Consider the following 27,524-nt stretch of genomic DNA (forward strand, 5'->3'; position numbering starts at 1 on the left):
AGCAAAAATTTCAAAGCTGGCAAAAGTATGCAATGACAACGTCCAAATACTTTAAAGCATAAGTTAGCCAGAACTCGCAGCCTCCAATTTGGTATTTTATGAGACTTTCTGCCAAACACAGTTAGTAAGGTTTTATAAAATAAAAAAATCCTATGAAATAAACTCTCTAGAAGCATAAAAGACAAAATGACTGAACATATCTGCTGCAAAGATAAGAAGCTTAATTAGAGATGAATAGGAGTCTCTATATACCAGATTACAAAGCAACCAAAGCAAACGTGGAGGGGTACGATATTAAAAAAAATCGTGGTTATATACTTACTCCTTGGTAAAAGTATTTAGTTTCTGCTAAAGTTTCTCCATATTTTTAGGCACATCTGTTAGAGTGGCACCAAAGAATATACTAAACTCTTTTCCAGACTTGGAGACTTGTTCCTCTTTAAGGAAAAGCTCCTGAGCTCTTAACGCTGAACAGCCAACTTGCCCCTCTCCACGCCGGGAGGCAGAGCAGAGGGCGAACCGTGGCGCCTGCGCCCTCGGGAGCCCCCGCTTCCCAGCCCGGGCAGCCCCTGCGGCACCCGGCACCGTCGCGCCCCCCCCAGCGGGGCACCAAGCCCTTTGCCAGCCAGCCCCGAAGAGGCGAACCAGGGGGGGCAGCTGCACCAGACAGGACCTCTTCTGAGCACGCGGCAACACAAACGTGCCAGAACTTGCAGCTGGAGAACGTCGGAGGCAGTTTTACCCCAAAGCTTCATACACCACTACAACCGCACACAGGTAGGACACAGCCATGTAACTCGAACAGAACTTTGAATGAATAGTTGTAGAGGAAGTTAGCTCAGAATTTATAGGTATTTGGGGATACGGAAGAGTACGAAGCAACTGTTCTGTACACAGAATTTCCACCTCCAGAACAATTAACGTTTGACCAACAAATTCACCTCTTCATTCTTATTTGAATACGGGGCAAATCCTGAAATTCTTGCAGCAGGAAAGCTGATGTTGCAGGGAAAGGGTAACACGGACAGACCAGGCTCAAAGACCAGAGAGCAAACCCTCGGCAAGATGCTACCATGCTGCAGGACAGTGCCTGTATGGTTGCTTCTCCCAGAAGCACGTAGAAAACCAAGTCTGAATGAGCCGAAAAAATGGAAAAGTCCTCTGCTAATCGCACAATGCATAAACAGTGAGTACTAATGATAATTAATAATAAATTCAGTTGCTTTATTCCTGCCTGATTGGCATGAGGAAAGCCAGTGCTAATGCTAAGTCTGTACAAGTGACTACAAGGTCACAAAATGTTTAGATTGTTTGTAATCAACCTAAAAAATCATTAAAAATTGGTTAACCAGTGGTTAAAAAGTCAGACATGACAATCTTTAGATGCCAATAAAAGCATCTTTCCTGTAAAGCCATGAAATGAAATATTCTTTAGAAGAGCGAAAACATACTCGCCCAATTAATTTTCTGAAATCTCATTAAAAAATTTAGCCCGACTAAGTCATACACTTCTGACCTGAATTTTAATTATCTTTATGCTGCATATAAGATTTTTTCTGATATTTGCACTGCATCATTAATTTTAAAGCAACGGTTTCCTTGCTTCTAAAGTGCATACTTCATCTGAATGACATTTACCGTAAACTAATTTCACCTTTAAAAGACATCTGTGATAGTGGATGGGGAAGCTTTAGCCCCCACAGTTGAACACGTATACATTATAAGCAATGATTTACTTCCAACATCAATGTTTCAAGTCTCTTTATGATGTTCCAAATCATACACTCATCTCCATTCAACAACACCTACCTGAAAAGAATTTTGTATATTTTAAGATTGAAACTCCAGTGTGGATTTATAAGCCCACATTAGAACAGATTGATTTAAAAAAAATTTTTTTTTCCAAGCTCACCAACACGCTAGGAAACTGTTGGGCTTTAAAATACGGATTATTATTCAAACAGGTAGTTCAATAACTGTTGGAGAAAACATCAGGTTTTTCACTTTGCAGCTTCTAAACTGGACTATATAATCATCATAAAACAGCCTGAACCTGAACTGTTATTTAGAACTTAAAGTTTGAAATTCAAACCAAGTTCTTCAGCCAAGTTTTAACATCTCTATCAGCATATATTTGTACTAGCTAATGACAAGGAGAGAAGAGAAAAGCAGCTTTAAAATAGCAGACCAAGCTGATATTCACATCAGCAAAGAAATTCATATTAACAAAGAAATAAGCTCAGCACTTTAGAAAATGATAAACTGAAGATATTCTTTGCTGTTAGGTGACCTAGATGATCTACCTTAAGTTAGCAGACCGAAATGAAATTACCATGAACAGTTCTATTGCTAAAATGTTTAATAAGTATATAAAAGGATCGTTTAAAAGTGAGTTATTATGTTTATATAATACAAATATTTAGTCAAAAATTATAGGTCCATATTTTTATATCACTGATTTACTCCTCGATGAGTTTTACTTCTTATTGCTATAAACACCAAGTAATCTGGAGATGTAAATGACTGACACTTTCACACAGGAACATTACTAGAAAATGCTTTTCTTTTCAACAACCTTCATCAGAGTAATGCTAGGCAGGTAACATAACCAGAAGCTAAAACGGTATTTTATTGAGCCTTTTTTATATTTAGATATTTGCTTATTCTAATTAGAAAACTTCTAAATACGAAGCTCTATTGCAAGTCATAAGGAAAAGGTTAACCAAAACTCTGTAAACAGTGCAAAGGAGCAGCTAGGGACGGCTCTGAGCTAGCACTGCAAGTCTTCTGGGCAAGTCTGCAAGAAAACCTCTGACAGGCAGTCAATCTCTCTCTTGAGGTCAAAATAATATACCTTTTTTATATCTACAGCTTGTAAGAAACAAATATCAAGGAATTAGAGCAGAATTACTATATTCCCAAATTTTATATACTAAGAAATTTTTCCAGAATACAAATCAGGTGAAATGGAAGCAGAAGAGAGAGGACGGCGCTGCAAAGCTAAGCTGGCACTGACAGTTCACGCAGCACAAAATCACCCCTCACCTGCGCTGCAAGTTCTTCTCGACCACACTGCCGTAGAGAGCGTTGCACAAAAGCATAATCTTATTACTAAACTACCGTAGTTAAAGACAGACAGGAAGAAAAGCCTGGGACATTTACTCACAGCTCTGTACTAACTAGTTGTACGACAGTCGGCAACTTGTTGCCTCCAACTTTCGTCTGTAAAACAGAAATAACTGTCGGAATGAAAAAAGCGCTCCAGGAAGCGGAGCACAGTCTGCACTGGTCCATGTAAAACCTTTCTCCTCATCTGATAATCCATAAGAACAAATTGTGTCTATTCTACTTAAGCTTTAATTCTGTCATGTCTGATATGTTTCATAAGACAAGTTTGACCAAAACTTCCTTCCCAAGTCTCTCTCTCACACCCACAAGCTATTATATAGCGTGTCTACAATTGCTTATGCTTTCAGAATAAAGAAATAATGTCATTTTGGATTCTACTAGGTAATTAGTACCAGAAAACTGAAAATGATATATAATCATGTTCATGCAAAGTGGAAAATCAGAAACATGTAATAAGCAATCACGCCATGCCAGTGTTATGTACTCTGCCCTTTCAATATTACCATTTCTGTTAACTTCTACACCAAGTTTGCTGAAGAGAGGCATTTTTCAATTCCCTAGTTTCCCTATATATTTTCCTAAATATTCCCTGTATGATTCCCTACATATTTTTACTCAGCATCATATTTTTTAAGACAGCAAAAACAAAAGAAAATCTTTGCTGTAGTCCTATTTCCAACCTAGATTGCTCTCAGAGTAGTTAATATACTCGGAGACCTCCATTAACACAACTTGAACATTAACAAATTTGAGGGGCGTTTTCACTAAACAATGACCATACAGCAAAATGAGCCCACTCAGCATCAGCGTAACAGCAGAACACAGATTATTAGCTACTAATTACACTTAACTATGTCATTACAAATTCTAACATGTGCTCCGAGATGCCATGAACGTATCTGCTGCACAGGAACACTTCCTAATCTTGTTCATGAAATAATTACAGGGGCTCTATCCTGCCAAATGAGGCAGTAATTAACCCTAATTGCTCAAAATGCAACTGGCTAATTCTAAGAGATTAATCAAGGGGATTCAATTATTATTAAATGACTTAATATGACAAATTGCTACATTAGGGGTGGGGGGCTTTGCTCCATACAATGTATTTTCGAAGCAGCGCTGCACAAAATACATCCATCGTACCATATGTGCAGACAATTTACTGTTTTTGCAAATCTTATACAGTGTTTTGATATAGCTTTCCTAATGACCTTTTCCTGTTTAAGGAACCCTGAATACCACTGGACTGCACGCTTAGGATGACAAATTAACACCCGCCCTCCCCTCCCCAAGATAATATTAAGCCAAAGTCCTAGAGATCTTCTCTCTAATGGCTTTGCCTCAATGGCTTTTGTTTACTCCTTGCAATACAGACCAGGTAAAACGTAACTTTCCTGATAAGCAGTCAAACACTCGATAAAAGGCAAGCAGCCCAAATTCACAAAATACAAATTTGATGTTTACAGTGAAAGTACTGGAGTTACTTTGAATACAGGTTTAACTTGACTTTTATCCCAATTCTGCAGAATAGCAGGGGGGAAGAGAATGAACCACTGTAACAAAACATTACAGTAGTACAGACAAAATATATTGAAGGAGAAAGATTCCAGAGAGACTCAGGACTTAGTCAGAGATCCTAATGTTTCATGCAGGATGAACTTTCTCTTGTATTCAGTAGTTATCTCTTCAGCATTTATTATTAAACTATGCAAGGAGATAAATAAGTGTATTTATTCACTGACATTGAAAGAACTGCTTTTTGTTGGCCTTTTCTTTACAGAATCAAAGAGCAGAGAAAGTCAACACAGTACAAGCTTTTATAAGCTGATTTAAAAATACTTGCTCTAAGCAAAACTGAAAGTATTTCCTTTTTTCTCTTACCATCATCAAAAACTGGAAACTCTGGCTGGCTGGCAAAATCCAAAATGTGATAAACCCTCTAACTGCTGTATTCTCAGTATAAACAAAAGAAAGGGGAAAAAGAAAAAAACCTCCACAGTAAGAATTCCGTAGGCCTTTATGAAAGGAAGAGAAGAAAACGGAGAGGGAGAAAAGGTGCAAGACACATGCACCTACCTGAGGATCATGCTGATACTCCTGTCCTGGCAGCTTGCACAGAGGGTTGTTCTGGTCCCCTAGATGATGCGGGTGGTTATGTTGCCCCTCCATGGTAACATACCAAACTCTGCCTTACTGCTCTGCTGCAATTAAAAGAAACGAGAGAGAAAGAGAAGTCTTATCATTGTTAATTCAGCACTGAAAGCAAAGAACCCCTTCGAGGGGTGGGCCTACACGTGGTTGTACATTAGGACAGCAAGAACTGATTCCTCCCCTTTTTTCCTCTGATTGACTCGTGCATAAAATTCTCAAAAAAAGAAATCTTTATCTACCACAAGCCCCACAAAAGCTCTGCTCGTCACTGATAAACAAAAACGCGTACACTGACGAACACAAGCCAGAAGAAAGCAGCAACAGGTCAAGCACATTCTAACTCTTGAGAGATAACAGAACAGGAATACCGATACCAAAAAATATTCCTGGTTTTCAAAAATACTTTTATAATAAGCAAAATAGCAGAAAAGGCATTTTTTGAGGTTACGTTTTGGTCAGTCGTACATTACCTACCGAAGACATTGCCTTTGTCAACTTAAATATAAATTTTGCAACTGCAGTTGGCATTACTTCTAAAACTACTGAATCTAGATGCCTGACATAATCAGACACTTAGTGAGCAATTCAATAAAGGTTAGCACATTTTCTATTCGTAAAACAAGACCAAAAAAAAGTCACAGGAAAGTTGAAGCTGTTTCTCTTAATATTCAAAGTCTCTCCATAAAATTCATGGTGTTACTTAGTTCTCCTCTGAGATGCACTTATTGTCTTTGCATTATTTTGACTGATCTCCCCAATAACAGTTTCCAGGTGCAAGAAGGCATTTCCCAGTGTGCACTTCTCAGCAGCACCTCCCGTCTCCTGACCAGGCATCTCTCATGTGAAATAACCGATTTTTTCTCTTTCTGAAGACTACTATGCTGCTGAGAAGAAAGGATTTTTTTTATTTTTTAATAAATGAAACATGCTTCAAGTCTTACACTTATTTGCACATACTGAGGATGGCTGAGAGGTCCTAAACCAACCTCAATCTCAGCAAAGAAAAAAGGTTTAGAAGGGGTAAGGGAGGAAAAAAAAAAAAAGCAACACACAAGCTATGCAATAGTTCCCCAAAGAACTTGGAGCCTTTCTGCTCTGACCAGGAAGTAATTTAACTGGAATAGAAATTAAAGATGTTTTATGCATTAAAGATTCATCTGCCTTTTGGAAGGTCAAAAATGAATTGGTCTCAGCGGACCACAAAATACCAGTTTCCAACCTATTCTGAAGCATCACAGCAATCCCCGTAAGCCAGAAAACCAAAACCTAAGTTACTACCCTGGATTACTGGCTGGGAATTTATACAACATACGGCACAGAGTAGCACTGGGCCACAGCTCTAGTCTTACTGAATTATGCCCACAGTCAGGTAGATGAGACGAGAGACGAGAAGATAAGTTCTGCTTCCAACTGCATAAATCATGAGAAAAACTTCAGCTCCAAGGGGTTGTGGAGCTTTATCCGCCGAGCCCAGGAACCGACTGACCCAGCGGAAGATGTCAGAAAACATTACAAATCCCTTCGACAGTGGTGCAAACTGATACAATTAGCTAACCCTGTCATTCAGCAGCCGCTACACAACAAATTACAGCAAACAGCACATTTTCAGGCTAGAGTGGAGGGGACGAACCACGCAGAACACAAACCACCCTCTCACCTATTTGCAGTATTTCTTGCAGTCCTAAAGAATTTCCAAACGAATCTTGGCTACTTGCTTTTAAAGCACTCTGCTCTTTGAAAACTGAGGCATACACAGACGCGATGCAAGAAGACGTGATTTTCTTTAAATCACATTCGTTAAATTCTGGTTTGGAGTCTGCATCTTCTAAACTTCCATGATACTTTACTTTCTACATTAAACTACATCCAACCTTCCACGCATTCTCCCAGAGACAGTAGTAAGTAATTCAAACATGGGAATCCCCAAAACTTCCATTATGACTTTGAAAGGACTCTTATGCTCTTATTATATTTGGAATAATAGTTATTCATCTATTCCGTTACACACTCAACTGAGAGCTGTGAAAGCTAAAAAACTTTGTTTGGTAAATTCTTTGCTATAACACAGTGTAACTGAAATGTATTAATAGCACCTGTGTAAGTATGCTAGGCAAATATGATACCTCTTTGTGTAACTAAAACTAATATGTACAAGTCATTTGTTTAATTAATTTGCAAAAATAAAAGTTAAGCCCAACCCTGAAGGGCAGACAACACTGAAGGAGGCAAAAAAAATTCACCATCACCGTTTGCAGCAATCCTCTGTTTTCATTCTAAAATTGCCCTTCATCCTATAGAGATCCATTCGATTCCCCCACACACTTTTTCAAGCACAAAGATCTAATTTGTGAAGTTTGGAGTTGCAACACAAATGGAAATTTAAACTTTTATTTATGCTGCCTGTAGCACAGCTGGTAAAAAGAGTTGTAAAATCCAGCATCTGTAACATAAAACTTCTAGACATCACATCTGGGTCTACCTCAAATCAAATGATTTCACAGTATGACTGGATTGGTTTTATAATACAGCTCAAAATAAGACTAAGCAAAAGCTTGTGGAAGGAAGGAGAGAAGAGAGACAGGAAGGAAGAAGACACCACTATTTGGATGATAAGGCTCAAAAAAAAAGCTTAATCCAGCCTAACACACATCAGCTAGCAGGAATCTAACGTGTGGTAGTCTGTGGGTTTTTTAAGAACTAAAAAAAAAGATTAAAAAATTTCTGAAAGGTGAAATTCCCGTGATGGTTGAATGAGGCAAAGGAAGTTATTTCTCGAACTGGATATACCAAACACGCTGTTAACTGAACGGTTGCTGGACATCTGAAAACACCATCCAAGCCCAACGCGTGGCACTTGCAGGTACAACCCCCCTTCTGCTCCCTTCCGCGGCCGCCATGCAGGAACATCACGTGCGCGTGGGCCACTGATCCGCCCCAGCCCCAAGGCAAGCCGCCCTTGTTCACGGCCCTGGTCACCCTGAGCCTGCTCGAGGAGGTCTCCAGGCTTCGCCTCTCGCAGGACGTTAAATAACGTCCTTCATTGCTCCTTACTCGGCATCCACACAGGCTCCAGGTAACCCGTCATTTATGAAACGCACTGGTGCTGGTCTGTCACAGTGCCGAGCCGCGCGACGGCGAAAGGTACGGCCTGGCGGCCAGCACCAGCGTTTGCACAAACTTCTTTCAAGAGTTTTGGCAAGTATTCACGCAGTCAAAGAGCACAACCTGATCTCATTAGTGTATTAATAGTGCATGCCTGGCATTTGGGCAATGACTAATTCTTAATTTAAAATAAAGAAGTATTTTAAATATTTTCGGGGGGGAGAGGGGGAGGAAAACACGATGCAGAAGAATTTCTGCAGCAAGCTGGGGTTCATTCTTCTAACAGTTGTCAACTAAATGAGCCTTCAGCTCTGGCAGATCTTTCCCAACACCAGCTACCATAAAAAAAAAAGAAGCTCTTCTTGTGTTCTTAAGTGTATGAATTCTCACAATAATAAACAATTAACAGTTAAGTGTTTTCAAATCAGCAATATTTAGCATCAGCACCAGATTAGCCATCAACCAGAGAGCACTCTTCCACCCAATTCTCTAAGTCCGTGACACTCTGCACATGCTATTTGGGTGCACACGACACAGGGGATTTTCACGTGGCAAAATAGCAAAGGCAGAGGCCCACCTTTAGACCGAATTAACTCGCCTGTTTTTCCCACAGTGTTGCCGATTCGGTGAGGAAAAGGGGTTGCTCCCTGCGCGGCAACCACCACGGCTGCTGCTTTACGGGACTGCAGCGAGCAAAGCCACGCAGACAGCTGGGACGGGACGCTCCCGCGCCCCCAGCCGGCATCACTGCTGCTCCAGCTCAGGCTGGAACAGAAAACACTCACGAGGAAGGAGCTGAGAGCCAGAATATCCACAGCATCTGAAAGGGCTAAGGCATGGGTTGCTCTCAATAAAAAAAGATTTTCAAAATCTGTCCTATGAAACTCCAGTGGAGGCAGAACCACCACTGATAGTAGGAAGAAGCCTGATTTTAACATTCCTTCAGTATCAGTCATCCGTAGGCTTATCAGGAACAAGCGACTATTTAAAAAGCAAAAATATGTCTCTAACATTAAACTGCCCTACAAAATTTCTACCTTACATTAAGCTGTCAGAACTATCTTAATTATTTTATTACTCATGATTTTAAGAAAGGTTGCTTACATAAAGGGAGAACATAACACAAAATTCTCTCTTTCCCAAGTCCGCAGGCGCAGGGAAAGGCATACCGGTGTGGCCGGCAGTCACCGACAGCCTCCCGGCCTGCCTCTTATCTCCAAAGGAATTCAGAAAAATTGGCATTTACAGCCTCGAGATGAAAGGCACGTCCAGGCAGCGTCGGGGAAACACCAGGGATCTAACACTGACCAAACATCCTACCCACTGCCTCCTGCCCTGGGAAAGGAATCGCACTCGGAAGCAGAACCAGTCACCTGGTCAGCTACGGCTCCGGGACGCTCCCAAGGGAAGGGCAGCTCGCTGGCTGCCCCGGGGTGCGAGCGCTCCCCGCCAGGCACTAGCCAACGGGAAGGAATTACCAGCTCGGAGCAGCCTGGCTGCCGCAGCACGCGAAGCGAAGCACTGGGACAAGGGTTTGGGCTTGGTCGGTGCTGGTTTAAAGCGCCGCAGCTGGAAGCAAAGGAAGAAGCAAGGAACAAAATATCAGCTTTGAAAAGAGATCCGGCCCAGCTGGCACGACAGCAGCCCCGAGCGCCGCGGCCGCGGTGGGAACAGCGTGTGCCGCTCAAACCGTCCGCTCTGCTATTCTGGGCCCTCCTTGGCAAGGGCGCGACAGGCAGACCGGGGGTTATCCTCGGCGCGAGGTCTCCGAGGGGGCTGCAAAGCCCGGCCAACGACAGAACGGCGCTCTGCTATGCCAGGGGCAGGACGGGGGTTGCGGGGAGCTGGAACTCTACTGAAACACACGCGGTTTTTGAGATACTCTCTTTAAAATAATCTAGCTACAAGCAAACATTCTAATTGCATTTTTAAACATGAAAGTGTCGAGCAGAGAACATGATGGTGTCTGATATAACTACTTAAAACGAGTAGCTTTTACCTCCATTCCAGATATCCTTGCACTCTGCTGAGGAAATGGTCACACCTGGAGCTAAGTTTTACTAGCACTGAAGCAGCTTTGGACACTAACTGTAACATACGTTGGAATGGAGTCACTCCAGGTTACTGAGAAAAAACATAGCATGTAAGCAAGAAATGTTTCAGTCCTTTTTTAGCCACCCCTTATTCCATCTCCCTATTCAGGCTACATAATCTGTGCATTAAATAAATTATCCCCTGGAATCCAAAAGCCACCATGAAACCCTTCTCTGTAATTAAGAGAAGCATCCGGATGCTCACATGCCTCCTCGTTCCGGCTACATAGATTAGGACGGAGCTATCACATGCTGGAAAAGCAGCTTCTGCACGCAGTATCACGTGTATGTTAACCACAAAGCGATAAGGAGGCTAAACTACAAAACATTTCAACATAGTTAAAGTATGTATAGCCTTAACAACTAAAGGTGATATTAACTGGTTATCAATGAAGCACTACATCTTAATGAATTTTCCTTTTAATTACTTTCTTTAATAGTTGGAAAGAGGAAAAAAAATGAAGACAATATTAGCAGCCTCCGCTCTTCAAGAAAATTATTTCTCATACCTGGCTTTTGGATTGTGCATAACTTGGCTTATTTCTTTAACCAAAGTTCTTGGTTGCAAGCAAGAAATCAAGCAGATAAGAAGGAACCAGAAAGGTAGACAAGGAGGCAGGATCCAACACTGTCCCCACTAGTTACGGGCAGAAGCGTTCGGCACCGACACCACCTCCACGAAACGCCCAGCCACCCTGCTGCCCTCGCCGCAGACCGAACAGCTACGTAACAATATGGGTAAACTGCAAATACAGGAAGAACTAGGCGGATTTTTATGCATACGTGTGCCTCTCCTTTCACCATTTCTTAAGCAACGATCTTAAAAGCAACACTCACATCCACAGCACCTACAAATGCAAAGCACGCCTTAAATTTTCACATTCTTATGGTAAATACATAGGCTTCTGAAACAATGATTTAAAAAAAAAAATTCTCACAAATACAAATTATCCATGTTCAGAGTTCACTAGCTCCTAAAAAAAACAAAGAACACCTCCCTCCCCCCCCCCCCCCCCCGCAAAAAACAGAAGCACAGATGGGATTAACACTTATGCGGATAAATACTCTAAGTATCTGTGGCTCCGCAGCAGCAAATAAAGCCTCCCCCAAGAAAACTCCACTACGGGTCTCATTTACACCAGTGGACACTATGCTTAAACATGAAATGGAAGTTTTGTCTCCCTGTCTAATGCAGCCTTTGACATGCATGACAAGAAGGTGAAAATAAATCCACTGCACTGGTGTATTTTAGGATGTAATTCTACAAACAATTGGACCAAGATCAACAAATTCACACTTTACATACCGCTTTTCAGTAGCAACACTAGCATTGACAAAATACAGCATCAAAGAAATCAAATAGGAAAAAGAAAAAGCCAGTCAGTACACAGAACCAAGCAACGACAGTAAGACTCCGGATTTGGTCTCACTTCCTTATTATTAATTTTTTTTTTTTTTTTTTTTTGGGGGGGGGGGGGGGGACACAACACAGTTCCAGACAAATAATTGAAGAATTTTTCATCTGTTTAAACAGCCAAATAGGACAGTAGGAAATAAGACAAGAGGTCTTGGAATAAGCTCACTTAACATTGGCACATTTTCACTTTACATTGCTCCAGTTCTGCACTTTAATTTCTCAAGTGACAGGCTTTTTAGTACCGTTTCCAAATTTCCTAGGAAGCTTTGCACTGTCAGACAGCTTCAGACTGGGTCCTGCCCATGACAGTAAATTAAAACATATTTTTACACTGCATGAAGCATCACATATCTTTCCAGAAAGTGGATGAGAGAACAGGATCTCATCATCTGCAAAAGGCATTACAAGAACAACCCAACAGCCTTTAGACATTGCTATGAACACTCAAGTTAAATACCTCATACATGTATGTGTCCTACACACTTATGCCTCAAAAACCCATGTAGATAAACCCCAGCGCTGCATGCAATTCATCAAATCTCTTGCAGTATTCTCCAGCTATTGAAATCAGATACCCACCCTGGTTTAATCAAAACTGAAATAATTGCCTCCCCCTCCAGAAGGGTGATTATCCGTTTTGGGATCTATCCAGTAAAAACGAGCACAAATCATGGCAACTGGGATCCCACTGGGGAGGAGCGGAGCGGACACCACTGGTCCCCCCTACCGGGAAATGAAGCACAGGGAAGGTTTCGCTGATGTTCCGCTAATGGAGCTTTACTTACAGGAACTTCCAGCCAAACAACATTAAGGATGTCAAGATGGCTGTAGTATCTGGGTTCAGTTTTAATTAGCCAGATAAATTCCAAATTGGTTGGCTTGGCTGCCAACCAGTCTCGTAACTTCCACAACAGCCCACAACACTGAGCTTCACAGAAAGAATAAAAAGTGTCACCAGTTCAGGGCCGTTTCCGATAGCTGAAGCTCATGATCATTCAACACGAGCAAACCAGTGACCTCGGCTGCACGCCACGTCCCTCCAACAAGGATGGTCCCCGGCTCGCTGCCCTCTCCCACCGCTCCCAGCGCCTCCAGCACGCGAAACCAGAGGCAGCTCTCGCCCCTGCAGCATCCACCGATGCTCTCAGTTATCAAAGTGTTGGTACTTAGCCACGCAAGATAAATAAAGCAAGACATACATTGTGTTGGTAAAGCTTTAATTTTCTAATAAAAGATATTGAGACAGTATATACCCACACACAAAAAATGGCAGCTCCTGTATAACTGCATATGCTGCCTATATAAATACTTGCAGTGATTTTAACGGTGCAGGACTGTTTGCCTTTACCTGATCCACCGGGGAGAACAGTTTCTGAAAACAAAGGAGGGAAGTGAAAGATTTCCCATTAAAATCAGAGTTCAGCTTAAAAAAATAAATATTTTGAGAAAATATAACTGAACCACAACATAGAGCTGCTTTACTTCTCCCAAAAACCTGAAGTTAAAAAATCAAAAATTTTGGAAATGGTGCACTGAAAATACTTAGGAACCTGAAGAAAATCAGGTGGAAGTTTTTGGTATCTTATCTCAATGGCTTGCAGGCAGGTCACTTATTAAGAATTCAGGATAAATTTAATAGTAGGGAATACGACCACCTAAACCCCGGATGAGATGAGCAATTTATTCTCTCAAACTATAACTTTACGTAGATTTGCCTACCCACCACGTGCCCTCCATTCCCCAGAAGGGAACAATACAAAAAGGGGAAACAAATCTCAAAACCCCCACCCCAGAAAGAGCACAGCCCGTGCAAGCAACACCACAGGCGACCAGCACCGCCGTCTCCAAGCGTCCTGCCGCTCCCAGGCAGGACTAGCGCAGGCGGGTAGCGCCACGGGCCTCGGGATGCCTCAGACTCGACCGCAGGCGAGAGGATTTGCTCCCAGGAGCACAAGCAGCCTGCACACCTCGAAGCAGGCAGCGGAGGGGCAGCGCGAGCGCTCAGCCTTACGCCCATTTTCTGCTCTGCCCCACAGCAAGGTACACAGCCAGCTGCGTCCGCGTGCCTGCAGCCCGTTCTGCGGCTGCCCCGGCACGGCACGGCGTCGGGACACACGGACACTTGAGCAGTTGCTCGCTGGCCTCAGCGGGAAGAGGCTCAGGCACAGGCTGCGCTCCCGAGGGGCGCAGCGGGTCCGGCGGTCCCCTGCCCTCCTGCAGACCCCGTCCTCCCCTGGCTCTGGCTGCAGCACCGTAGAGCCTTAGCGGTGGATGCTTTGGGAGAGGCGGAACAAACCACAGAAGTCATAGCTTTCCCTAGAACTGCCACAAGAACTACCTTGCAGAATAAACTACAGGATTTTGCTGCCACTGCACCGCTTCCTACTCTAGAAGCTGCATGACTTGGTCTCTGGGAGTCTCAGCTTTCCTGGCTGCAAAATGGGAGCAGCCGTGCCCTTTCTGGAAATGTTAAATGGCTCTTTGCACCTGTGACCTCCCCCAATGCCCTCAGATATAACGTGATATAATAGTGCAAACAGTGTTAAAAACATGCACAAGATGCATTCGCTTATATATGCTTTTCTTCTCAATTACTATATCCCTCTCATATCCTCCCCCTCCCATATCCCCATGAAGTGGGAGACGAGCAGCTCTATTTGGGCAAGAGTAGCTGATGTAAAAGAAAACAAAAGAACAGGAATCTCATATAGTTCCAGAAATCCATGGGTTGTTTAAACACGGTCAAGTATGTTACTTAAACCACTGCCCAAATTTCCACCTCTGTAATGTGCACAAAGAATTGAGATCAACTGAGAATAAAACCGGCCCCTGCACGTAAAACAAGCAGGTTCCTCGGTCAGCTGTTGCTACCCGGAGCAGACACTTTGCAAGCAGCAGTCAAGGTTCTCCAGCCTCCTGTGAGTGATAAGCATGTTATTTACTGCAGGCTCCCCAAAGAACACAGCAATGCAAACTATTTTACAAAATAACCACAACAGTAACACTTTCTTCCTCTCAGCTGCCCAATAATATTCTCTCTCTTGCTTGCTCATAAAATAAATCTGTCAGGATACTATATGAGATTACCTATATATTTAAATGATGATCTTGGCTTATGATTACATTATTGCTCTAGTTCAGGGTACGTGTTGTGGGGAAGGCAGTCCAATCCTAGGAGAGTATTATTTTCGAGTGACTTTTATTGTCCATTATCTTACAGCATTTATGTCACAGCTATGATGTCTGGTAGGAATATTTCACAGCAGAAATATCTTTGTCGTTAGTATTCTCATTGCAATTTAGTCAGATCAACCTTTAAATCTCATCCATCATACTGAAGAGCTTTGGCAAAGCAGGCACAGTAATATATGCTTCCATGCAAAACCTAATTACAGGCTGGGTTAAAAAGCCTACCCCATTCCTTCTGCAGTACAAGGTGACAGGAAATCCTGAGCATCCCTTGCTTTCTCACTCTCCCTTTTTGTTGCTGGAAGTGCATAACCGGTTCATTACAGCAGACTGATTCTGTCTAGCACATGACAAACTTACTTGAACCTAACAATTAAACTCCTGACAGTGTTTCCAAAAGCAGAGAGTATTTACTGTAAATGCTTGACAATTTTTTCCCTCTCTGCTCATCTCTCTCAACAGTCACCTTATGATGACTGGAAATTACCATAAGCAAATAGCAGTTTAACATCCAAAAAAACCCTCATGTTAATGTGAAATACACACCTGCCAACACTGAAGAACTATAAATACGAATGTTAAAGGAAAAAAACATAAGGAACGCCACTGAAGTGCATGAGACAGGAGAGAACGCCACAGGAGCTGAGTTAAATACCACAATTTAGTTAAAAATGGCTCAAAAAGAGTAAGGTCAGACTTGCCTGCAAATGGTGCAGCTGGCTGGACTACGATGATAAGGCTGATGAGAAGGACCACAGGCCCTGCGGAGGAAGGACTACATGCTTTTTCTTACTAACAGCTCCAGATCGCAATGTGGGAATTCGAGCAAAAATTTTCAGACGTGAAGTGCAGACACATCATCAGTCAACAGTTTCAAAATCTTAGGCTTAACATTACAAAGAAACTAACCATGTACATCTGAAAATGCAACATAGCATGAATTATGTACACCCGCAAAGCCCAGGAAAACACAGAATACATGGAAGTATGAACAGACTCTCCAAAACAATATATTAAGATTTCCCTATTACACAACTTTGTTAGTTTTAGTAATACCATCCATGACCGAAGAGCTAAAATATTATCTAATTTAATTTTATTTGTCCTCAATGACGTAATCTCTAAAAGACATAAAAAACCCGGCAGAAATCTACTTTCCCAGGCTTTACTATCAGGGAAGCTTTCAACTGTGGGGAACTGACTGAGTTCAGGAACTGACAGAAGACTGAACGATAAAGCCAAAAAAATTTTGCTGCACAAACAGGTGAAACGAGCTCTTTTTAGGCTAAAAGGTACCAAAAGCAGGGTCACCAAGGCAGTTAAGGGCCTGCTCACACCTCCAAGGAGCCAAAGCAGCAGCGGGTGCGGAGCGGCGCAGGCACTGCTGGGGCGGGCGCTGCTCCGGGAGGAAAGCGCCCAGGAAGCGTACTCAACCCTCCACTAGACACAATAGTTGTGCTTCAAAGTAAAATTCGCTTTATCAATATTTTTAAGTACTGAGGACACTCCATTGCGTTTTTAACTCAATCTTTTCTTAAATTTCAGTTAACAAATTGGTCTTTTTGAAGCCTTTCAGAAGTTTATCCTCATCCAGCCTTAAGTAACTCATATTAATAGAAGTTAAATACACACCAGATTACAGAAATGACCTCAACAGCTAGGAATAGAGTGCAGGCTTCTTGAAGACACCAAAATCCATTAACTGAGAATGTTTCAGTAAAATGGCTGAAAACCCCTAAAGCTTTTTCATAGTGTTATGTCAACAACTGATATTCATTAAACAAATGCTGTGACAGCCATTGTAATTCGCTGTTCCATACCTAGAAGCAAAATGACGTTAAGTCAACAAATTTAAAGCTATTCAGAACAATCTCACTTGAGATGTCAATAAAAAAAAAAAAAAAAAGCATCCTGCCAACAATTAAATATCTATGTCAAACTTCTGACTCTTCCCGAAATTGCTCCCTGCAGCCAGTTCAGGTTCATGTTCCCATTTTTAGCAAACGAGATTATCTTTTCAAATAGTGTGTGTTCCAGTTTTGGGGCAAAACCTCTCATGTTCAGTCAAACAACTTCAGAAGAGCAAGGCCTGCCCCAGTATTCTCCCCTCCTCCACTGCATCACTAGGTCTCAAGATGTTACTTTAGTTCATACAATAAATTCGATAAAACGTTGTGTACACCAGTTACTTTCATCAGCTCTCACCACCATCCCCTAAGGTAGTGGTTATCTTGCTTTGGGTTCAAAAGTCACTCGTTGTTCCCATCCTGTTTTTCTTCATACTTCATCTCCTCCATGCAACAGCACTGGCTAATTTAGGCTGTGCTTAAGCAGAAGAGGTCTAAAGTTGTCCCGTACGGCTCCAAACACACCAGCAGCTCTTAAGCAATAATTATTTTTTCCCTTTTTATTGTTCCTTGTAGCCTCGTCAAACACTGTTTTCTTGTAAGCTATCTACTCCGTTTGTAGTGTGTGACAAGGGTTTGGAGGAAGGATTTAATCTGAGTAAGTTCATACTTTTTATGCTGTAAAATAGGCTTCCTAGAACTTGGTCCCAAATCAAAGGATGTAAATTGCTTTTAAAAGTCTCCTGAAAATGCTTTAAATGCTGTGTAGCTCAAGCCATTCATTACCGGGTGGTTTCACGTGGCTCCTATTAAACAGTCCTAGGACCGGGGCCAAGAGTACTTGGTGATTTATCGTTATGACTAAGTAATCAACGTGACAATGAGATAAATGTTCCTTTTCACCAGCTTAACTGGACGATTCTTATCTCTTATTTCACCGCACTGAATTTCCTACGGGAACGCCACACATACCCAACCGCGTACATAAATATTTAAGATGTAGATAAATATCAAATACATATTCTCATCTAAAATTGAGTATTGACAGCTCTCAGCTACATTTAAAGTGGCATCTCCTCTGAAGATGGATTATACTGTAAATACAGTACAGCAACAGCAGCTTGCAATTTTTCCCCAACTAGTTTTCACCTATGTATATGTTTCAGACAAAGTAAGATGCCAACACATCATAATTATGTTTTTCTAGGTGCAATTTTAAGCCTTATAAAGGTATTCATTATATTCATTTTTACATCCTTTGAAACATCAGAGGCAGACCTCTCAGGCCACTACTAGCGTTAAAGATAAACACATGTTAAGAAAAACACGTATTAAATCTACCTGGAATTTTACCATATTGATTTCTAAGCATGCAACAGCACGCTTACCTTTTAATTTGTAATGCAATAAAGCTTTCAAGCCTGAAGCCAAATTATACAAGAACATTTCTGTTGCCCTTCTCAGAATTCATTCACTTCTGATGAAAGAGAAGATTAAATATAGGCTGGAATTATATTCATAACATATACTGTCACACAAACTGCAGACATTTTCGCATCATTAAATCATAACTGAAATAAGCAGCAGCACATGGAGCTACGAAACGTGCACCGTCTGTACCAGCAGCACCGACTTCACGATGCCCCTGGCTGCATCCCCCTCCTCCGCCTGCAGCAAGGGACAGTCGATGGCCACGCGAGGAAGCGAGCTCCTGTCCTGCGAGCGAACTGACACTCTACGTACACGAAATAAAAACAGCTCCCGCTCTCGACCAACAACTTAAGAGCTTCTGTAAAAAAGAAGAGCCAAAATCAAGTAGTGAGAAAGACTAATCGTTCCCAAGCTACGACGAGAACACCTCATCTCGGCCAATCCCTAAAATAACGAGTTTCTATCGCATACAAGTACAAACCCCAACAACCTTCTCAGCTCATTTCGAGAGACACCTCTTGCAACTAGCAGTCTCCAACAAGAGCGGGAGCAAACGCATCATCTTGCACCATCAAGCCTCGGGTTCAGGAGACAAAACAGAAGTAACATCCCGAGCACAAAAACTTCTAAGCAAGAGATCCCAAATCTGAATGCTTTAACTGTTAAGCCTAAATACCTTATCTCTTCTCAGAACACTTAATAAATGTATGATATTAAATCCAAACACATTTTTGTGCAAAAGTATACAGACGTGATTAGAAACACTGACAGTTTGCAGTGATAAATATCTTTTAATTAACACTCTTCCAAATACTTGACAAATATCAACCTCACAGAAATACTTCTGAAATATTGCCATAATTTCTCAAATGTCTAAGGCAAGCTTAGGTGCGCCAAAATAAAAGAGAAAGTCCATGTCAGATGGACATAAAATCCAGGAAACCTGCTGCAACCACTCTGTTCATGTGGTTATTCTCTGGATCCATTGATATGAACGTTTGGAAGGATTAACAGCCAACGTTTCTGTCTCAAATGCAGGGAAAAGGGAAGGAGGAGGATATATATGCTCACTCAACTTCACAAATGTCAGAACAACAGCTTGAACTATTTACATTTTTCATAATCAAGAGTAAGAGGAAATGATGCTCAGAATTACGCAACCTCGCCAATCTAAAGAATCGTGATTCAAATCCAAAGGCAACTTCAAAGCCACCTCATAAAACCCTGTGCAGACCTTCCCAACGGCCAGACGCTAACATGGCAAGAACAGCTTTCGCTGCAGCTGGCTCTCGCAAGCAATAGCCAAACGGAAGCAGAAATGCTTCTCTCTGTAAGAAGATACAACATTTTTCTACTTACTAAAATAGCTAAGTTACAAACATGTTTGTATTTTTTTTCTCCTCAAAATAAGCTAAGAACTGTATTATCTTATATTGCTATAAAATGTCTTATCTATACTTTAAAAAAAATTGATAATCAGTTTTCCCAAGCATCTGAATCTAAGAGCACCAGCTTTTAAAACCTAATGCTGCCCGTGACCTCCCATGCCCAGTTGCGCACCGCTGTAACAAAGCAGCTCCTTTCCCACCTGGGGTTCCCGAAAGGATAAGGAACTAGCGCAAGGCATTTACCCAGGCCTGGCAGATCCGGGCTACAGGGTGAAACAAGCAGCAAATCTGCTCTTTACACAGTCTGCATAGCTGCTTTTATTACTTATTTTGATGACAGACAGGGTTAATGAAGTTCTTGCAGAGAACTCTCCCTCTCCTGGGCTAAATGCCCAAATTCTTTCAGGATTCACAAGACTGTCTATTTAAATTGGGTCCAATTTTTTTTCCTGCAGAGAGGCCTGCACAGAATGTTCTGAGGAGCAACTGGGAACCAACCTTCAAAGCAAACTGGAACTAAACGTACGAGTCCTCTAGAACAGACAAGTCGCATTCGCTGTTATATTCTGCCCCATACGCAACAATTTTCTATTATTCCAATAGGCTTCAATGTTGAAGTGCAGACAGAGTAGTATCAGCAGATTACTAAACCCATAAGCTTACTCATACAAACAAAAACCTCCTGTCCTGCCCCCCCTGCGTTTCCTTCCCGACCTCCTCTGGCTGCCAAGCCACGGCATGGATCTTGGATTAATCCCATGTGATGTCTGTTAGCGCAGAGATCCACGTGCAGGAGAGCTAGGAAAGCTGGACTTTGCTTCCCAAGAGGACATCCCGCAGTTTCACTTCCAGTTTCTTGTCCAGGGAATCTCTGCCATGTACCTACCACCAGGCGACGTTCGGACGTTGCTTCCTACAGCAGCGTATCGACCGGGGCCTGAGAAGCGTCTCACCGCAGAGGCCTGAGACATCGGCAGAGTGGAGATAACTTGCCCTGCCTTGGTCTTTTCTTGCCCTAAAATTGAGCTCAGTCTTTCAGTTATTTTGCAGATATTAAATGGCCTTTACGATAACAAAGCACCAGTGTCGGAGAGCATGGAACCAAGAATTAGCAGACCTTTGAAAATCCCTTTACACTGTGTTTTTAAAATGCATCATTGGCTCCATCTACCACAAGATACCTGCGAGCGAAAGCCCTGATGGCAAGTGTTTGGGGTGGAAGTGCTAACACAATTAAAAGAAAGAAACAGAAAAGTCCGTTTGAGGCACAGAATGCGATCTGGTATTCAGTAATCCACAAACAATCAAGTAAAATGTAATTTTCCAGCCATCTTCAATGATCAGTTTTTCTAGAACACACCTCAAAATATGCATTCACAGGCAATTGCTTACTGTCAGATACTTGCACAAATGAGAAAGTTTCAAAAAGAAATCATAAATATTTACAGTATTTCAAAATAAACTAAAATATGGTTTATTAACGTCAATGCAAATTATGATGAAAGCTTGTTAATACCTGTGAATAAAACACTACTACTCATCAACAGCAGTAATTTTGTATGGATATATAAACTTACTGATAATGTAATCTATTTCCCCAAAGCACGAAAAATTTACAAATCCAGCAAAATACATGCACAGCTCCCCCCAACCAGTGAAACAGCAAGCAGCCTGGCAAACGCCAATGCAAAAGGAGAATGATAAAAATTAAAGAGCAGTGACAACAAAGGAACAAATTATGCTAACTTAAAACAAAACTGACTAAAACAGCTTAAAGAGCTAGTAGAAAAATATAAATAGTTATATAGCGAATTATTTGGAAATAACTTAAACTGCAGTATTAAGTAACCAGGTAAGGGTTCAATTTTCTATTTGTTTTTGAGATTAGAGATCCCTAATGGACCGAGTTATTTTGTTGCAGGAATTTCTAGTGAAAAATATTTATAAAAGCCTCATAGAAAAAAAAGTTTGCCGCAATGCTGGAGGTACAATGACAAATCAGGGACTATGGACCCATCAGCTTGACTAGTATGAAGGAATATGAACAAATACAAAATTACTGACTTTTAGTTATGTACGTGGAAGAAGACATTGTAATAATTACTGACTCTTCATCAGCTAATTGATTAGTTAATGACCAATAGCTATTTGGAAGCTAACTGGGTTCAGGAACTGACAAGGGAGACTGAACGATAAAGCCAGAAATATTCTGCTGCACAGAAGGGCGAAAGGGAACTCTTGAGGCTGCAGGACAGAATTATGCAATATCAGACATCCTGTCTGGTTCAAATCAAGCTGTGCAGCAAGTCCTGAAACATCCCTCAAACGAGCCCACTTACTTAGCACAAACCTGTACATTTACAGCAGCGCGCGCTGAAGGTTTGCAGAGATTTACAGATAACAGTACTTTCTCACCTTGCCGAGTGGCTGGTATTACTCCACGGATGTTGCAGGTGGTGAGCGAACATCAGAACGAAAAACAAGCTGAGCACAGTCCCAGATGGAGTCAAACATGGGAATGAAACATGTCTGTCCTGATTCCCTACTATGCCCTAACCACTAGACAGTATCGCAAAATAAATATGTGGATCACCACAGTGATGTCAGCAGGATCCTGCAGGGATTTATAGATGTTTGGAAAGCAAAAGAAATGTGTGGGCAAGGTTTCTATAAAAACAATAAAGCTGTTTTGATAGTACAAATTCCCGCGAGTTGACAGAGTTCCCACACTACAGCCAACAGCTGTATAACAACTTGTTTTAAAAAAGTAAATGTGTGGAAAGGAGGAATATACATAAGAAAAATAAGATACTAGAGTAAGCAGAAAATGTTTATTAACGAATTTGCAACATCTACCAGTTGGTTAAAGTTCTGCCTGTTTATTCAAAATTTCCATTACAAGTTTTGCATTGATTCCCCTCCTTTCTCCCTACCATGGACTTGCAGCTCTCTCATGATTGCACTACTCAGTAATACTTTCAGATATTCCTTTATATATTACATCCAACACCTTCATTACATTTTCTATACTAATAAACACTGCTTAGCCTAACATTTTAGATATAAGGTTGTAAGTTTTAAAAATTTTTATGTTCATGTACGTATTTTAACATCAACCTTACCTTTACTACTAAGCAATAGCAAGCAAAAAACTCAATGAATTTCAAATTTGCTTATGTCTTGAAGAACTAGCATCAAACCTTTTGCCAATTCCATCCCATAATTTTGTTGCTAGCCCTCACTGTATGCAGTTTATAATCAAACTCCTATCCTGCAAGAAGTCTGCGTTCTAGCGAACCACTGCTCTGATATGACACCACATTATCCTCTGCTCTTACTGAACCAACTTTCCTCACGTATCAGCTACTCTTGTGCATTTGTTACATCCATAAAACACCCAATACAAGTCTTTTGGAAACTTCCTACTTTCAGTGAACGCACTCCAGTTGTGGTTTATGCTCCCCAGTATTTTGGATTCAAACGTGGAATGGGGACAAAGCAACGTTTCCCTGCGGGAGGTCGGCGAGATTACGCAGAGGGCCTTTAACAAACTGTGGCTTTCGGAACGGCTGCCCCGCTCAGCGAGGAGACCTGCTCACGGGGTTTCTGAAAAGACAGAGCGGAGGCTGCAAAGCTATTTCACAAGCACAGCATTAAAGCCTACGCATGTAAGATGAATGATGGCCTACAATTCAGTGCTGCTGCTCATGGCTAGTACTTAACAGCTGCATGTCACAAAGTCAGAAACCTTATTTTACCTTTAAGCTACAATTTTGTTTTGTAGTAAATCCAAACAGAAGTCAACAAATTACAAAAATGGTTTTCCAAAAATGAACTTCTCTTGGGTAGTTTCACATAACTCAAAATTTCAGCATGAAACTCAAGCTCTAAATCCCTACTAGACTATACATATGGCTGCAAAGACAAGCTTGTCTTTGTTCTTACTGCTCCTAATGTTATAGGATTTTCTAACTCACTTGATACTAAGCTGAGCTGCCAACTTTTTGAGCATCTATTGAGTACAGCCTCACAAACAAGCTATTTCTCAGCCCTGCAATACAGGACCTGCAAGACAATTTCATAAAGCAATGAAGTTAAAAAACACGTTTGTGGCCAGAACAGTACTCGTTTAAGAAGAGTAAAGATATACTTCAGGAAGAGAAAGAATGTGGGGAATCTTGGGAGGGACTTTTTACATAGCTCAGACTGTTTCAGATCAAACCAAAGTTAAGAGAGAACCCAAAGTCCCAGCAATGCTACCTCACCGCAGAGAGAAAGCAGAGGCAGGACTACGACATTCAGTTTTACAGGTCAAACCCAACCTTTAAAACATGGGAGGCGACAAGTAGGGTTGCTTCGTTATAGCTTCTAGTGACCCTGAGTCCACTGTGTTACACACTGCATGATGATGATGATGATGATTCACTCCCTGGAGAATTTACAGTGCAACCAAGTCAAAAGCCTACAGGCAACCTGAGAGTCAGCCTATGGCAGAACACGTGTGACGTGCTCTCCCCAAAACGTATAGCAACACACCTGCAGCCACCGGTATCTTCACACTGCTGCAACAGCGTGAAGGAAACAAAACTATGGACAACCAAGTCGGGAATGGAATTAACACCATATCCTGGCTGCGGGAACAAAAGCTGTCTCAGTTACTGCCGCTACCGATGATTTAACAGTAGATACAAATTTAAATATGGTCCTGTATAACAAATTATAGACACTCTGCTAAGAGAAAATATATTCTTCACATCATCTGGCTGCTTTTTGCAAACTCGTTAGTGCCATTTATGCTGCAGACAAAACGAGCAAGCTAGCGTTCAGCTGTCCCAATTTCAGCTGAACAATAACAAAGATAACATGCTATTTTGGCCAAGTCTGATAAGATTAAATGATTAGTGATTCCTTTCAAACTGTACCTCCTTTAGAGCACTACATGTAAACACATGCAAAGAGGTTGTTTAAACACAGGCACACAAAACACAAAAACCGTCACACCTGCTAGCCCAGATTTCCCTTTCACTTAAGCTCTTCTAGCTGACCAGCTTCTCACTCACAAGTCGCAGGAAAGACGCTAACGGGTTCTCCTGCCAATCCCAGAAACCCCAAAATAAAGCTGACAAATGGCAGGAAGGAACCTCCGAGACTCTCTGCCACGGCCACGCTACGCGGGACAGAAGACTTCCATCCCCCGGGCTGCCAATCTGTCATCGGTCGTCAGCACAAAGTTCATTTTAAGAAAATGCAGAACCCAGCAAAACTCCAAATACTCCAAAAGGTTTATCTAGCTGTGAATGAGATGACTAGGAAGGGAAAAGACAGGATGGTCTAAGAAGTGCAGAAATATTTTTTGTCATTGGCCTTGTTACTGATGGAATGAATGATGCTGGAGCAGTGAATATTTGACCTATCTACTCTGAAAATAAAGTCCTCATTTCTTTCATTATCCCTTCGACATTTTTCTAATCCATACACAAACAGAATATTTAGGGTTTTTTACAAAGGAAGAAGAAAATTATAAGGCAACACCACCCAAAACACAATATACTCCAAAAAAACTGGCTGAATCTTTGAAAGCAATAAGCACGGTATTAAGAGGCAGGAGCAGAGTATGTTATACCAGAAGGGTTACAAGGGTTGCTTGTCCATGAGAATGAATCATGGTTTACCTTGCGGAAGAAAGAAAAGTGTAAATAGAACACTAGCTCCTTGGGGGACTTATTAGATCCTCAAAGAGTCATCACAGATGCTGAAACCTGCTTTTGCAGCAGAAGCTTCATCTTACAAATATACAACAGAAAAGCATAAAAGAAGAAAACCCAGTAGATTACACTTCAGAACTCACAGATAATGAAAGAAAGAGAATTCAACACCAGAATACATAGCCTCTCTGGCCTCTCCTGTCCTATACTTTCCAGAAAACTTCCTACCATACTGCTTCTTCAAGCGCTAGTGACAGCGTGAGCTCCAGCGCAATCAGGGCTGTTCCCAGAACCTGGGCTTTCCATGTCACCAAGGCTTTTTTGACTACACTTGCCTCTTTGTCCACTCCATAACCCCAAACAGTTTATTCTCAAGAGGTAAAAGGCTCCAGCAAGAAACGGGCACACCCCTTTGCTATACAAGGGATCAACAACCATCGGATCACACTGCCGTGGTAACACTGATGGTAGCAAAAGGGGTGCGGGAAGGGCAATCTCAAGAAGAAAGAATTCCAGTGCAGGGCGACGACCTAATTCTCTCTTTTTATAGACCTACTGAAACCCCACAGAGTTGGAACGGATTTTTGCTTTAAGTTAAAATGGACAATTAGGGTAAAACCGTAACAAAATCAAACCAGCCATCCCTCTCCACTACAGGATCCCGGAATCCCAACCCTCCCCTGGTTAGCTGGGTGTTCACAAGCAGAATAAAAGTTTGACATAGGATCCTAAGCTTGATTGTAGTGAAATACGATCTAAAAGCATTGCAAATTTATCCTGCACTAGGAAGAACGTTCTCTGTTGTTTAAACACTGCTTTTTGCTTTAAGGCTTAGTAATCAGTTACACCAATAGACAACCAAAAAGGTTATACATTATTTGCAGCAATTTTGACTTAAGTAGTTGCAACTTGATTAACAGCCTTTTCTTCAGAGATAGAATTACTGCAAGTTTTCCCCTCTCTCTGCATTAGTTAGGAAGCCCAACAGTTAAAAATAAGTCATCATAGTCACTTTATAGAACTAACCAGGTAGACGAAAAGAAATTCCAATAAATAATTCAGAGTAAGTTAGGGCATACCTTAATATATCAAAAGCTAAGAGCAAACACAGGTAAAGAACTGTACCCAGCACTGTTTACCCTTGGACAGTAAAGTTCTTACAACTGACATAGTGTTATAAATTGAGTAACTGACCTGTAAGGCAGTAAGGAGCTCAAGAGAGTTAAAAATTATCCTATAAATACCATAAAGATTAACAGATTTGTAACACCCACCCAAGAAGCACTTACTCTGAGTAGAATGATTATGAAAACACAGCAAGAATATTTACTACATAATACTGACTTTAGTATATACAGACCGCCACAAAAGGCGGCACTGGTTCTTAATATAGTGACAGCTGAAAGTCACCATTTAGATTTCCAAACTGATTAAAGGGTAACATGCAGACACATGCATGTTGTGATTTATTTGCTTCTTTGGAATATACTCATATATTAAAAAAAAAATCACTTTTTTTTTCCTTCTAGTTTAACATTTTTTGTTCTTTCCCATTTTTGATATTTAAGTTTTGCATAGCTCCTTGGTGGAAGAATTAATGAAATACTGACAGTCCAAGAGTGCAAGCAGAACTCTCGGGAATGAAAGAGGAAGGGAACTTTAGCATTCCATATGTTTGTTAATGTCTATTTTAGCCTAAGTCCCTATTGCTTGGGGAAAAGAAAGTTAAATAACTACAGCTTTTCTCCTTATCTCCTCACTACACTGACACGCGCGCGCCCAAGAACCAGAACCCAGCAGGAACCCTCCAAGACAGTCTTGACATCCACAATGCTTCTTATGCAAGAAACACAAGAGGTTGCAACAAGGAGGAAAAGTTCTTCTTCTCGGGATGGCAGAGACAAGTGTCCAAGAGGGTAAGAAAAGGACAGAGGCTACAATCTAAATTCCTCAAAGGAATCATATCAAATTCACTGTGAAGTTGCAATCCATCCTGTAGGTCAACATTCCCCAGTCGTGTCACAAGCTGCACCATCTACAGCGATTTTGGTCTCCAATTCGATGGTTTAAAA

At 41.5% G+C, this 27,524-nt stretch overlaps 1 protein-coding gene across 5 annotated transcripts in view; it reads right to left on the reverse strand.

Moving 5' to 3' along the window:
* The window catches only part of NEK6 (NIMA related kinase 6), a 76,294-nt gene that overhangs the window by 39,644 nt on the left and 9,126 nt on the right, over positions 1–27,524 (reverse strand). For all 5 annotated transcript variants that reach the window (XM_067308875.1, XM_067308874.1, XM_067308877.1 and 2 more), the window contains exon 2: positions 5,206–5,330. In XM_067308875.1, the coding sequence (XP_067164976.1) occupies positions 5,206–5,298 (93 nt within the window). In that variant the 5' untranslated portion in view covers positions 5,299–5,330. The remainder of the gene's footprint in view (positions 1–5,205; positions 5,331–27,524) is intronic.

The sequence above is a fragment of the Apteryx mantelli genome, chromosome 21, assembly GCF_036417845.1.
Source record: "Apteryx mantelli isolate bAptMan1 chromosome 21, bAptMan1.hap1, whole genome shotgun sequence".
NCBI lineage: Eukaryota > Metazoa > Chordata > Aves > Apterygiformes > Apterygidae > Apteryx > Apteryx mantelli.